Source organism: Mirounga leonina, unplaced genomic scaffold (genome assembly GCF_011800145.1).
Source record: "Mirounga leonina isolate KUSES-001 unplaced genomic scaffold, KU_Mleo_1.0 Mir_173, whole genome shotgun sequence".
NCBI lineage: Eukaryota > Metazoa > Chordata > Mammalia > Carnivora > Phocidae > Mirounga > Mirounga leonina.
Genome location: NW_023270447.1, coordinates 90,229,404 through 90,243,031, shown reverse-complemented (window position 1 = coordinate 90,243,031; position 13,628 = coordinate 90,229,404). Strand labels below are relative to the sequence as shown.

General features: G+C 54.4%; 1 protein-coding gene across 1 annotated transcript in view; it reads right to left on the bottom strand.

The window, feature by feature from the left end:
- NPHP4 (nephrocystin 4) overlaps positions 1-13,628 on the bottom strand; it is a 115,395-nt gene that overhangs the window by 85,155 nt on the left and 16,612 nt on the right. Inside the window, exons 5-7 of the mRNA XM_035019936.1 lie at positions 8,338-8,510; positions 6,856-6,920; positions 4,903-5,058 (exon numbers count right to left, since the gene is read on the bottom strand). Of these exons, the coding sequence (XP_034875827.1) occupies positions 4,903-5,058; positions 6,856-6,920; positions 8,338-8,510 (394 nt within the window). The remainder of the gene's footprint in view (positions 1-4,902; positions 5,059-6,855; positions 6,921-8,337; positions 8,511-13,628) is intronic.

Sequence of the window (13,628 nt, the reverse complement as noted above, 5' to 3'; positions counted from 1 at the left end):
CATGAGGTCCTAACAGGGTCCCCAGCCTCCCCGGGATGCAGCTCTCCTGGAAGGGCATTTGATTCATCAGAACGCACCTCACCCGACAAACAGCATTGCAAGAGGGACAACAGAATGAGATGAGGGCACCCCAGGCAAGAGCGGAAAGGAGTCTGAGCCATCTGCGTTTCTAAAACACCTGTTGCCTTTGATGGCTGTGTGGGAGGACACATCCGCTCTTGCTTCAGTCCATCCAAGATATGAGCGCTCCACTAAGAGCCCGGCACTGTGCCCTCTCCCCAGCTCAGGGCCCGTGCACGCGGATCCACAGATGAATCACAGACAAACCCAAGCATCCATGAACCCGTTTAGAGATACAAGGCACACGCCAAACCCGGAGCAGTGGTTTGTTCTGGGGCGGTTCCCTGGGGAGTGAGACTGGAAGGGAGGACTTTCCGTGAAAATTACCTTTGTCAGGTAACACCCGGAGCTCACACAGGGCGGGCACCAGCTCTGCTCCTGCCACCCCACCACCACCCCTGCCTACCCGCAACCGCGGCGCCCACATGGGCCAACCCAGAAGGTGAATCCCGGCGAGGACCCGAGTGGCCCCGGGAGCCTGGGAGATGCGCCCCACAGCCGCTGAGGTGCTTGGATGCCGTCTGACCTCCAATAGCAGGTCGGCATGGGGGAAGCAGCATTTCCAAGGAGCACCTCAGGGGACTCCCGAGCAGGGACTCGGGAGGACCACGTGGGACACCAACCAGAACAGGCCACCATGGGGCAGACCGGTGGACACAGTTCCGACAAAACACTTCTCCAGAGAGCTCTGCCGAGCTCTGGTTTAACAGATGAGGAAGCAGGGCCTGGACCAGCGCCCCGCCCAGGACGGGAGGGCCGACGGCAAAGGCCGCTTCAGAGGCACGTCCGCATGAGCAGGCCTGCAGGATGGAGCGGCCATTCGGTTAAACCAAATGAAGGGACCACAGGGGGAGGCAGCAAGGAAGGAAGGGTGGGAGATGCACGTCACTGAGGTGGGTGTTCAAAGCCATGAAGAAGAGGTCAGAGTGAAGCGAGTCTGCAGGTCAGGGAAGAAACGCGTTGAAGGCCCCGTATGAGGAGGATGGTCATGGAGGACGAGCACGTGGCAAGGACAGCGGCCTTTCTCTGCCTCTCTGCCGGGCACATGCTGCTGCCAGCCACGGTTCCCAGGACTCCCCCTGAAGCACCACAGCCATCCAAACCATGGATGGTGGCCTGTGGACACGAGCACAGAAGACAGAGCCTCCATTCAGGTCTCCCCAGAGGCCCTGCCCACTCCCAGACGCTGCCAGTCCACGGCTCACTCCCACCAAGCCCCTGGCGGGGGGCTGTGGCCAAGCATTCCAGCCGCTCCAGATGCCTGTATGGTGTCGGCAGGCTTGGGGGAACGTGAGGCCCTCCGCTTTCCTCCAGCACTAGCAGCCCTGTGAGAAAGTGGGCCCAGGACCCCTACACCCCCCTGAGCACCTGGCCAGGAAGCCTCCCCCGGCACTCCATTCAGTCCTGGCACTGGCCCCTGGCCTTCAGGTCCAGTTCTAGAAAACAGGCTTCCCCCTTATATTCATGACTAAGCTTTCAGTGCACTCAGCTACTTTATGCAAAGCTCTGTGAGCGATCTGAGCCTTCTCCCAAACGAGAGAATTCCTGGTCCCGATCCCGCCAGACCACCCCCACAATGACCGAGGCAGTGGCATGCCACCGGGCACGTGACTGGCACGCAGATCTGCGGCCACGAGAGCGGGCCAAGGAGCCCCAGCATGGAGACTCGCTCTAAGCAGGGCACGGGGCTCTCCTTGCGAGAAGCAGCTTTCAGGAGCATGTGAGCAATTACCCTGGCGCTGACGCGGCTGCCCAGGCCTGTCAAACCGAAGCAAGTGAAAAGGTCAGAACAAGCGAGGAAGAGAAGACCACATGAGGGAGGCTGCATGGATTTCCTGGCTGCAGAAGAGATGATGGACCTGCTAATCTGGACTGATTCAGAGAGCTTCCCTCTAAGAGCCGCTCGAGGACAAAGGCCTGCCTTCCTTCTGGGGAGTGACAGAGAGCCGCCAAGAGCGGTCACAGCTAGGACCTGTCATTTCCAGTCACTCCCGGGTTGAAAATTACTCTTCAAAAGTCAGTCCTCACACAGATGAGTCAAAGTGGGGGGTGGGGGGGAGCCTGGTGACTATGTCGATGTCCGTATCCTGGCCGTGACCTTGCATTACAATTTGGGGGAAACTGGGCAAAGGACACACAGAGTCTCTCGGCATTATTTATTAAAACCACATGTGAATCTAGAGCGACCTCGATAAAAATTCCAGTTAAAAACAACTCAATCCTCCTGTATGGTGGCATTTTACAAAGGAACAAATATCCATGTCCCCATACGGCACCAAAATAAAATCAGACCCTCTGCCAATTGCAAGTGAATTCCACTGCTGAAGCCAGTACCAGTCCCTGCCTTGGCCCTTTCAGGGCTATAAAATATTATTCAGCAAAGAAACCCTTTTCCAAGAGTGAGTCACAAAAGCCTAAAAGACCCTGGGCAGGATTTATAACACAGACAGCAGGCTCAGTGCGAACTATAGATCAGCCTGGTGAGCTGCAAGTCAGGGGAAGGCAGAGCAAAACGGGTTTCTTTTCTCAGATGGTCACCAGGGGACTTGGTGAGAAGCTGTGTTTCAGTCTCTCTTCCCGAGAAGAGGGAGTATGCTCCCGCCCGCTGAAGTCAGCGCTCGCCCGCCTGAGCACCTCACGGCTCCAGTCCCAGGGTCGCTGGTCATTAGCTTTTAAACAACAACATAAACTGTCATCAGGGTTGCAATTACTCAGACACTGCCTGCATCCAGCAAGTGTCCAGTGACCAACAGGCTGCTCCACTGGGCGGGGGGGGGGGGGGGGGGGGGGGGGGGGGGGGGGGTTGGTGACAGGAAGCCACCAAGGTTCAGACTGCTCCTGAAGACGTGACCTTTAAGGGTGAGGCGCTGGAATCATGCCCTGGTCTGTAACTGGCCCCTTTGATTCCCCAGACCGACATAAAATACAAGAGCAACTCGGGGCCCTCGGAGCTGCCCTTTTGGCTCCAGCAGTGACCCGGAAGCAGCCCACAGACGAGATACGGTACTTCCAGGTTTGATGGGCAGCTCTGCTGACCCCACTGGCAAGTCAGAGTAAGGGACAAACCTCAGGCCCCAACCACCGTCTGCCCACCCAGAACCCCAGGTCAGAGAGACTTCTGTAAGCTGACTCGAAAGCAGGTGCGCACCTAGGATCTGGACATCAGCTCGTAGCACAGCAGTACTTAGGGGGCCGAGGTCTCAGCACCAGATGCAAGGTTGTCATGTTGTTTTCAGTGTCAGTGGCAATGACCATGCAGCATTCTGTCTCCCTGTCTGACCCCTCCTTCCCTCACAAGAGGACACAGGCAAATGACCGAGGGGGAGAAGACTTCCCATGTGGGGCTGTGGGTGGCGGGGGACTGGAGCTTGGTAAGCCATGGCAGATCCAAAGCTGGGACCCCTCCTCGGACTTGTCCTGTTCTTCGTTAATTTATCCTTTCTCATATATCATCATCTCTACACTGATGAAACAGTGACCTTGTGATGGTGACAACCACCGCGGGCCCATCCCAGAAATTCCTGAACTCAGGTAACAATGTCTGCATCCCAGCATGGACCAGAACACCAAGTCATGTGCAAGGACACTGTTACTGAAAACACTCCCATACTGGAGCTGAGCTACCTCTTTTCTTTGGGGTCTTGAGTGTTTCTGTTCTAAGTCACACCCACGCCCAATCCCGCTCTCCCCAGAACAGAACAGGGAGGGAGCCCACCCCAGACGAGAGGTTCCAGCAAAGCCAGTGGGAAAGGACTGGTGCGGCCCCTTCTGGATTCCTCAGAAGGTCAGACAAAAAGCCTCCGAAAGGGCCCAGAAGGAGCATGAGGCCCAGGTCAAGACCTGTCAGCAGGCCTGAGAGCAGAGCATACCTCTGCGGTGATCTCCTGGTGGTGAAGGCATTGTCCCTAACCCACCGCTGGAGAACCTAGTTCTAAAACACACCAGGACAGAACCATGAGGCTTGCACGTGGATTTCAGTTTTCAAACATAATCAAGCCACCGCACACCCACGTTCACAGCAGCATTATGCACAACAGCCAAAAGGCAGAACCACCCAAGTGTCCATGGAAAGGTAAAAGGATAAACAAGATATGGTCCAGGATGGACCTTGAGGACATGATGCCAAGTGCAATAAGCCAGTCACAGAAGGGCGAATACTGAGGAGGGGCCCGGAGGAGTCACATTCATAGAGACAGGAAGCAGGACGGTGGTGGCCAGGGGCTGGGGGAGGAGATGCGGGGAGCTATTATTTAGCGGGGACAGAATTTCAGTGTGTGGACATGAGAAAGTTCTGGAGGCAGATGGTGGTGATGGTTGTACAAGAGGTGAAAGTACTTACTGCCACTGAACTGCATACTTACAAGTGGTTAAAATAGTAAACTTATGTTATGTCTATTTTACCACAATTTAAAAATAAAAATAATCAAGCCCCTGATATGGTCCAGTAAGGCTGAGAACTAGCAACAATGGTTTTCCTAACCTTGGTCATAAAGACATGAACTGTCTTACAAAAGCATTTCCCAAGAGAAGAAAACAGAAATGACTTGAGGGATGCGAGATGCTGCTCAGAAGGGACTACAAAGAGAGAGGGCATTGCCCTGCTCCTCTCCCTCCCCCTCCCCTCCTCCCCCTCCTCCCCTCCCACCACCACCCCTACCAGGCTGTTTGCTGAGGGTACTAGCCATGCCCAGCCCACCCCCCACCACAGAGCCTGATTCCTGCGAGGTCTGACCATCAGCTAACACAGACTCACCAAACGGAGAGAGACAGAGCAGCCCTTACCCTTCTCTCCGTGAGCTGGAAGGAGGCCGGGTATGTGCTGCAGACCAGACACCAGAAGGTTCTCGGGAAGAAGGTGGAACACAGGCTCCAGGAGCGGGTGGGGCCGGAGGGCGTACTGCAGGCTACAGCTCTCAAGCAGGGTCATGTGTCTGTTTTCTGGGGGAGAAAACACCTATGTTCAGCTGGGACCAACGGCCCTCTCGGTCAAGCCAGCCAATAAACTGAGCATCTAAGAAAGAAACACCACAAACAGGAACTGTATTTTTCCACGGAGAAAGGGGAATTGCTCTGTTAGTTCAGCCCAAAAAGCAAAAAAGAATCAACCCTTAGTAACTCTGCTAAAACTGCAGTGACAGAGATACTTGTTTTTAACGCAACTTAACAAAACTCTCCTGCTCACCTCCCCCCCCAACCCCCGAGTGGTGAAGTCCAGGCACTGCCTGGTCCCCATTATCAGAGGGGGGCTAGAAGGCACCTGGGCCCCAGCCGGCCTCCCTCTCCCACTGGGCAGCAGGACTAGGCCCTGGGGGCAGCATCCTCTGAGACAGAGCCCGGCCCTCAAGGACACACGCTCTGCTGGGGCAGCCAAGACACAAACACACCGATACCCAGCACCAGGGAGAACGGGATCAAACCCCAGGAGAGGTGCAGACAGCGGACAGTGAGCTAGGGGGAAGTGGATTGGGAGAGCATCCTGGAGAAAGCAGCAGCTGAGAAGGGCCCAGACACAGAGCTCCAGAGGGTGGAGGGAACAGCACCTAGCAGCCGCGCGGCCCCTCCTCAGGCGCCCCCACACCACACAGCCTTCACTCACTGCCCCAGGACAACGTGCTGCTTATGCACATCCTGCAAGAGGGCCTGATCCAGGGGCACCTGGCTGGCTCAGCTCACGGAGCATGTGACTCTCGACCTCAAGGTCATGAGCTCAAGCCCCACGTTGGGCGTGAAGCCTACTTAATATAAAATAAGAAGTTAAAAAAAAAAAAGTCCTGACCCTAAGGATGCCCCAGGACACAAAATGCTGGCGAAGTAATGATTAGACTCAACTGAGAAATAACCTAAGAGCCAATCTTTATCAGTAAAATTAAGCTTCAGACTAATCCCTCCTCTACTGTGAAACTTTCACCAAATTCAGCGGGCAGTGGAAGGGATGGGGTTGGCTTGATTTTTAACTCAGGCCATGGGGCATACTCAAAATTCCCATCACAGAATCCAGCCAACAACTCAAAGACACAGAAAGTCACCCTCCCAAACAGATCCAGCTCCAACCACTGGACCCCCTCCACACCCCCTGCCCTGGGCCAGCACGGGCCTCCACCCCAGGCCTCCAAGATGGCTTCCACTGGGCGTCCCCGTCCATCCTCCACACGGCCGGCAGCCAGAGTGGGCCACACAGCCCTCCGGGTCACGGAGGTGCGGCAGGAAGCCCTGCTCTGCGTCAGGCAGGCCCCCCGGCTGCTGGGCCTCGAGGAGGATGGCGGGCGCCCCTGCAGGACGGTCCTCTGCAGTCGGGCACAGGTGGACGGCCTTGCCGAGCCGGACAGAACCCTTGCACCTCGAAGTGAAAGTTTTCTGGTGCCGGCGTGTCCGCTGACAAACAGCAGCTACTCCATCTGGTGCGCACGGCCGCCGCCCCGGAGCCTGGGAGGCCCACAGCCCTCCCTCCCAGCGGCTCGGGGCTGCCTCCCGGGGCCATCTGCGCGAAGCAACACCCTCCCCTCAGGCCAGCGCATCACGGCTCCTGCAGCTGTATCAAAAATCCAAGCCCATGATACACCTTGCCCTAATCCGCTTAATAAATCAGCTAAGCTGACACTGGTGTAGGCTGAGAAAGAGCACAAGATGGACTCAAAGCGGGTAACCCTCGGGAAAGTTATAGGGAGGACAGGAGGAAGGACGGGAGGACTTCCACGGCAACGCCGCAGGCCCGGCCGGGAGGGCCGCATCTCTTACGTTCGATGGGGTCCTGGAGCCGCGGGTGCAGGAGGGCTCGGGGGGTGCCGTGATACAGCCTCAACCTGCAAAACAAGCCCACAGAGTGCACGTCAGCCCTCTGCATCGTGCCTTCAGTCCCGAAACGTCAGCCACACTTCTCACCCCACACCTGCTAGAGCCTTCTCAACGCCATACAGTCGCATCCTCTGCAGAAAAGAGACGGCTGAGCCGAGCAGCCGCCCCCGTGCCCCCAGAGCTCCTGGCCACACACCTCCAGGGCACAGACAGCATCGCCTCAATGCACCCAAGACCCAGGGGCTAGAAACACTACACCAGGGAAATTTATCATCTCTGACGCGTCCCACGAAAGACAACATCTGAGGAATCCTCAAGGCTGTGTATCTAGAGCAGTGCTTCTCACCCACGGATGACACTGCCTCACAGAGGACACCGTCCGGAAATATTTCTGATCGTCACAGCTGGGAAGGGAGGGAGAGTGCTTCTGGCATCTGCTGGGTAAGGCCTGGGATGCTCTAGCCCCGCCCAGAGTGACAATGGAAACTTCAGCCCCCAGCTGACGAGGTGACACTGTTTGTGAAGAACATACTATTTAGCACCCACGGAACCTTACTGATGTGGGAAACAAAGGCAGAAGAAAAATGATTAAATTTCCTTACTACCTACAGCCCAGTGACAAGTCCTTGAAACAGGCAGAGTGACCTTCCTCTAGGGACGCAGCTGCCTCGGTGTTAATACTTTGCTAAAGGCAAAAGGCAGTCTTAGCCTGACCCCCAGGACCCTCTAAGTCTACTTTAACATAGAAAAATTCCTTTGGAAACCTCCTTTATCTCTATCCCCCTCAAGATACATGTTGGCAATCATCCCCCAAGCATATGCCCCACCGATATACATCTGAAGGGTCTCATGATTCAGGTTTTATTAGACGGTAATGAATGACCTTTCCCCAACAATAGCTCAAGGCCCTGGAAACCTTGCTTCCAAATTCCTTGGAGACTTACACTCTCCCTGAACCCCTCCCAACTTGAGAGTATATAATGGGCCACCACTCACGACGCCCCCCGGGTCCTGTCCCCAGGCTTTTTGTACCAAAGGCGTCTCAAGAATTCTTTCTTGGCCGTTGGCTTTGAACCCTAACGCCTTCCCTACATCACTTAGGACATGCATGGCGTTATCTCTCACACCCAGATGATGAATCAGAGTCAAGAGTTTGGGTCACTGGCCTAAAACCCCACGGGAATAAGTGAGAGCCCACCTCCATCGACTCCCACACCCAGGGCCTGAGCCAGTCCCACTCCAGCCTAGAGGACACTTCCTTGGCTTACTCAGAAATGGCAAACAGTTAATCCCACAGGACACACTGTTAGGAACAGACCACAAGCTGACCATCATAAAGCTTTCTAGTATGGCCAGTGATAAGCAGTTAATTCTCCACAAAACGATGCTGGAAACCCCCAAGGATGAAGAAAACGAGGCAGATACCGCTTGTCCTGGGAGGCAGAGGTAGGAGATTCCAGCTTGTTGCCAAAGATCCGAAGAATTCCAAAGCCACACGACAGAGCCTGGAGGGAGCCGTCCCGCTTCCGGCCTTCGGTGACCACCTCGACCACAGCCACCACGTTAGGGTGGTTTAAGGATGTGTGAAAGTACACGGGCTGCAAGACAGAAGCCACAACTTCGGTGACTGACCATCCGCCCGCTGCCGAGAGACTACAGGAGAGGCGCAGGTGCGTTCGCTCGGCCGTCGTATAAATGCCACAAGCGCGTGGCCGCGGGGAGCCCCGAGTCCCTTCCAGGGCGCCGGAGAGAGTAGCCACAGTACAGCAGCTCCCTCGGAGTCAAGGAACACTCCGGAGCGCCCAACACCCAGGACATCAGACTGCTGGCTTCTGCTCCAGGAGCTTCCCACCCCCAGAAGAGGCCGACAGACAGCAGGTCCTCTGTGTGCCCCCCCATGGCCCGGCGAGGACCCGGTCATTGCAAACACACACACACACCACTTCACGGAGCACTCGCTGCATAAAAGTTCAACACAACTCGCCGACACTAATCCCTGTGCGATGGGTAACCATTATGAGGTTACCTAAACTAATGCTCTTTGAACTAAGCAGGAGCCTTAGATTTCTGGAAATGCTTTGTAATCATCCCCAGGTCAGAGCCCAACTAACATCTTTTTATGACAAAAAATCGCCTTGACATCATTTTCTAACAAGATTTTTTTTTTTGGATGGAAGCCAAGCAGATGGTATTCAGGTCGCTCTTAAAAGGTTTCCCACATGTATGTTCCCACTCCTCAGATGCAAATGGAGCCCCAGCTGGGCCCCATCCCTGCCCATCACCAGGGGGCGGTGGAATGGGTCAGATCCACCTGCGTCCAGCCAGCCTCACTCTGATGTGTGCTCCCAGAGGGAAAGAAAGCGCCTCTGCTCTTCTACCTCATGAAGCCCAGACCGGCTGCTTTTGCCCAAGTGGCTCAGTTGGTTAAGGAACTGCCTTCGGCTCAGGTCATGGTCCTGGAGTCCCGGGATCGAGTCCCGCATCGGGCTCCCTGCTCATCGGGGAGTCTGCTTCTCCCTCTGACCCTCCCCTCTCTCATGTGCTCTCTCTCTCTCTCATTCTCTCTCTCTCAAATAAAAGAAAAAATAAAATAAAACTAATAAACGTCGTAGGCACAGAAGATGGGGACTGCGGGGTTTTGCAGAACAAACCTAGATGGAGGCACTAAGCTGTGGCTCTGGATGCAGAGGAGTCCCCGGAACTGCGTCTAGGGGACAAGCAAGGGTGCTGGGCCACTCGCTGAGCACAAAGACCACCCCCGCCCCCACCAAGTCAGGGACCGGTAAGGCAGGGCCAGGCTGGGCCACTGCGAGGATGCGATTTAAACGTGGACTAATCCCCCATTAACGAGTCATTACCATGGTGTCACCAGGAAAACGTTTACTGTAATCACAGACTGTCAGCCCAGGATAACAGAGAGACACATTAAAACATCAGCCATGAGATATAAATCGTTATTCTATTATCTTTTACTGCAAAATGATGAAATAATGACCACTTACCGCTGACAGGTGGTTGGACCAAAAGAGAATTATGTTTCTGTTTCCAAGACTCAAGAACTGTTTCCGAAAGCCCCGCTGTGGAGTTGGGTCTGTCCCTGTCTCACCTCTTATATTTATACCTGTGCACATCCGTTTTAGGAACAGTGCCCACTTTCCCTTTTGGCAGTGAAACAAGTATTTTAAACCCTGATGCAAAGCCACAGTCATCGCCCACTTAGAGGTCACCTTGAAATTGCTCTGCCTGGAGGCCGTGGGACCAGCTGCTTCGGCATGTCCCGAGTTCAGATCTATGGCTGCCCCCTCTCCCTCCCGTTTACCCCCGAAAACAACTGTTCTGAGACCAAATCAACAAGAGCAGAGCCCCATTGTTGTCTGCAAAGACTCCATCTTCAACCAGGAGGGTCGGCGGCTGGAAGTGCAGCATCCTGACCACGACCCGAGGTCTGATGGGTGTTACCGTGAAGGGCACGTGCTCTTTTCCAAACGTAATTTACGGACCCTTCAGTGTGGGAACAGCACCGTGCCGAAGAATTTCTAAGGAACCTGAAAACACGATCCCACCCTCAATTTCAGAGTTAAAAGGTAAAGGCTAGATTAGGCAGGCATAAAACACAAACCCTGCTCAGGACTGACCAGAAGCATGTGGAAGGAAGTAAAAGCCTCCCAGGGGTGAGAGCCCCAGGCAGCTCTGCGGCTGGTTAGAAAACAACCCAGCAGGCCCCACCTGTGCTAAGCCCCAGTCAGCAAACCAAGGACGCCTGACCCAACCGCCCTTTCCACCTGTCCCAGGCACGCAGCCTTTAGCGTGCAGATCCGGAATTCCCTGGTCAGCGCCAGTGAGGCAATCTCCTTGGATGACCCCTCCCGCCTCCCACCCCCAGGAAGGTCACCTTGCCTGAAAAGTTTCTCTTTGCCAGAAACTTCTTCCCACCCCTCTGTCTATAAAAGCCCTTCACTCTGTCCAGCTCGCCGGAGCTCCTTTCTATTTGCTAGATGGGATTCTGCCCAATTCATGAGTCGTGGATAAAGCCAATTAGATCTTCAAATTTACTCAGTTGATTTTTGGTTTTTAACGAGCTTTAATCCCCTGGTCGCCTTGCGGGGACTGTCCCCAGGAGGGCAAAGCCGGGCCAGCCCGGTTCACCCATACCTAGGCGCGGTGCCCGCCACACACCCCACCAGCACTCAGCTGAGCAAGAACCGCAAACAAGCCCTTCAGACTAAGGACGTTTAATTAGCACCGTGCAGCAAGCTTTGAGAGGAAAATCCTATGCATCAACTGAAATTGCATGATTAAAAGTTTGAGTCAAGCCCATCAAATTACCTGCAAGAGAGGGCCTCTCAAGACCAAAGAGGGGGGCCCGCGTTCACCCCAGTCACATCCCACTCATCCACATTTGACAGGTTTCCTCCCTGACAGGATAAACAGATTAATAAATCATGGAAATGCTCCTGTCTTAATGCCTTCATCTTCAAAAACACAGACACCATTTTGCCTCGGGGCGAGGTCCCCATTTCTCACCCACATGACAGAATTGAAATTGGGCCTCTGGTGATGTGCCTCCCTGGGGACGTTGCAGCCATGCGTCCCCAACGGCACCGCCACCCAACCTGCCCCCTTCAGTCCCAAGCAGAAGGCTGGGAGGCACAGCCAGGGAAGAGCAGAGGGGAGATTACAACAGTGCCTTCCAAATAATTCTTTTTAAATCAGCCTTTAATAAAATATCTTCAGGAAGGCAGATAATTTACAAACACTTCCTGCAGCCTCCCCCTTGAGGCTCGGATGGCTTCCCGTACACTTCCCACCCTAAGACTGAACGCTCCAAGCATGGGGAACTCGGCTACATGAAACTCTCCGCTGGGAAAGGCAAAGTCTCCAGTTCCAAAGTCAAAAACTTTTGTTCACCCAGGACAGAGCCCACCATTACCCACAGCAAACAACACACGAGGATCCAGACCCACCAGGAGACGTGTCCAGCCCCAAATGTCAGCAAGCCGAGGCTGAGAAGCACTGTCCAGAGTGACAACGTAAACTTCAGCCCCGGCTGACGGGGTGACATGCTGCCTTCTCCGTCCTGCTGTGTCCAGCTCCTAAACAGAGCCTGGCACCATGTGCTTGCTGAATGGATGCCCACTGCTTACACGGTGTCTGTTCATGAAGACATATTATTTAGCAGTGATGTAACCTTATGACATGCACGGCGTTATCTCTCACGCCCAGATGATGAATCAGAGTCAAGAGTTTGGGTCACTGGCCTAAAACCCCACAGGAATAAGTGAGAGCCCACCTCCATCGACTCCCACACTCAGGGCCTGAGCCAGTCCCACTCCAGCCTAAAGGACACTTCCTTAGCTTACTCAGAAAAGCAACCTCAAATACCCCACAGTATATACTATTACGAACAAACAACACAAGTTGACAAATTTAAAGCTTTCTATCGTTCCCCATGGCAGGTAGTTAAATCTCCATGCAATGAAGGCCCAATACTAGAAGCATCCTGGAGAGCAGTCATCCCCCCACTTCTGGCTCCTAGTCCCTGGGGTGCTTTCTGTAGAGCCGGAGAGGATGGGGCCCTCCGCAGAGGGAGACTCTCCACAGTCGGCACCCGAGAGAAGGACGCTGCCCTCCGGCTCCTGCCGTGGTCATGTACACTGGGGAGCAGCCCAGACGACCCGTCAGAGGCAGCGCGGCTGTGGGAGGAGAGGACCAGCGCACGTTCCAGAAGCAGGGGATTAATCAAGTCACTTAGAAGAGCTTCCAGAGTTTCCTTGGGATTACATTGATATTCCTTGACAGCATGCACTTTTAAAGAGAGAATGACATGGCTCTCTTTACTCTGATGGATGAGAACGTTCAAGAGCATCTTCTCGTGGTGTTGGTTAAGGGAAGCAGAAGCAACACAGTTAGCTGTTATCTCGAGCTCAGACGGCTGGTTCCCCTGCTCCTCTGGCAACACCCGGGCTGAGGCAAACCCGGGGTGGGAGCAAGTCCCATCTGCATGGCGGTCGTGTGTGGACAAGCCCTAGCACTCCTGCGCACTCACTCCCATAAATTAGGAGGAGGAGGGAAAGTGAGACTGTCACGGGAAGCCTGCACATGGTTAGTTAAGGGTAGAATTTAAAGAATTATGTCCATCTCAGAAAGAAAATGTAGAAACTGCATGGTACTTTGGCTTCCCAGATTATTTTTCTAAAGATACTTTTTGAGAGGTTGAACAAATTATTAACCATCTCAGCAAAAGTGAAAGGCAATTCCTCTACACGAGGATGGTCTGGAAGGGCGGCTCAGCACTCTGGTCTCTAAGCCGAGAGGCTCCATCAGGCAGCGCCCGGGAGGCCGAGTCCGAGGGGGGCAGCCCAAGTCCGAGGGCGGAGCCTGAGGAGGGAGGCCGAGGGGGCAGGAATTCATCATTCTTGGAAACACCAGCTCGGGTTCAAGGCAAGATTTTCTTTTTCAAGGTCTTTTTCCAGGACATTGTTTGCCAAGTAATAAAATCGGGGCTAAACAGGACACTGGCGACTCAGGAAAAACCCTGAGCACCTGAGCTTGGGTCACTAATCCACGCTGGGACTGGACAGCCACGATGATTCCAAAGATGGTCCCCTGCTACTGGCGGCCTGCCCACCTCCAATCAGATTTCCCCCATGCCACCACTGAGCAGTAAAACCAGAAAACACAGGCACTTAGCAAGACCAGAAAAAGATCACCGAGTT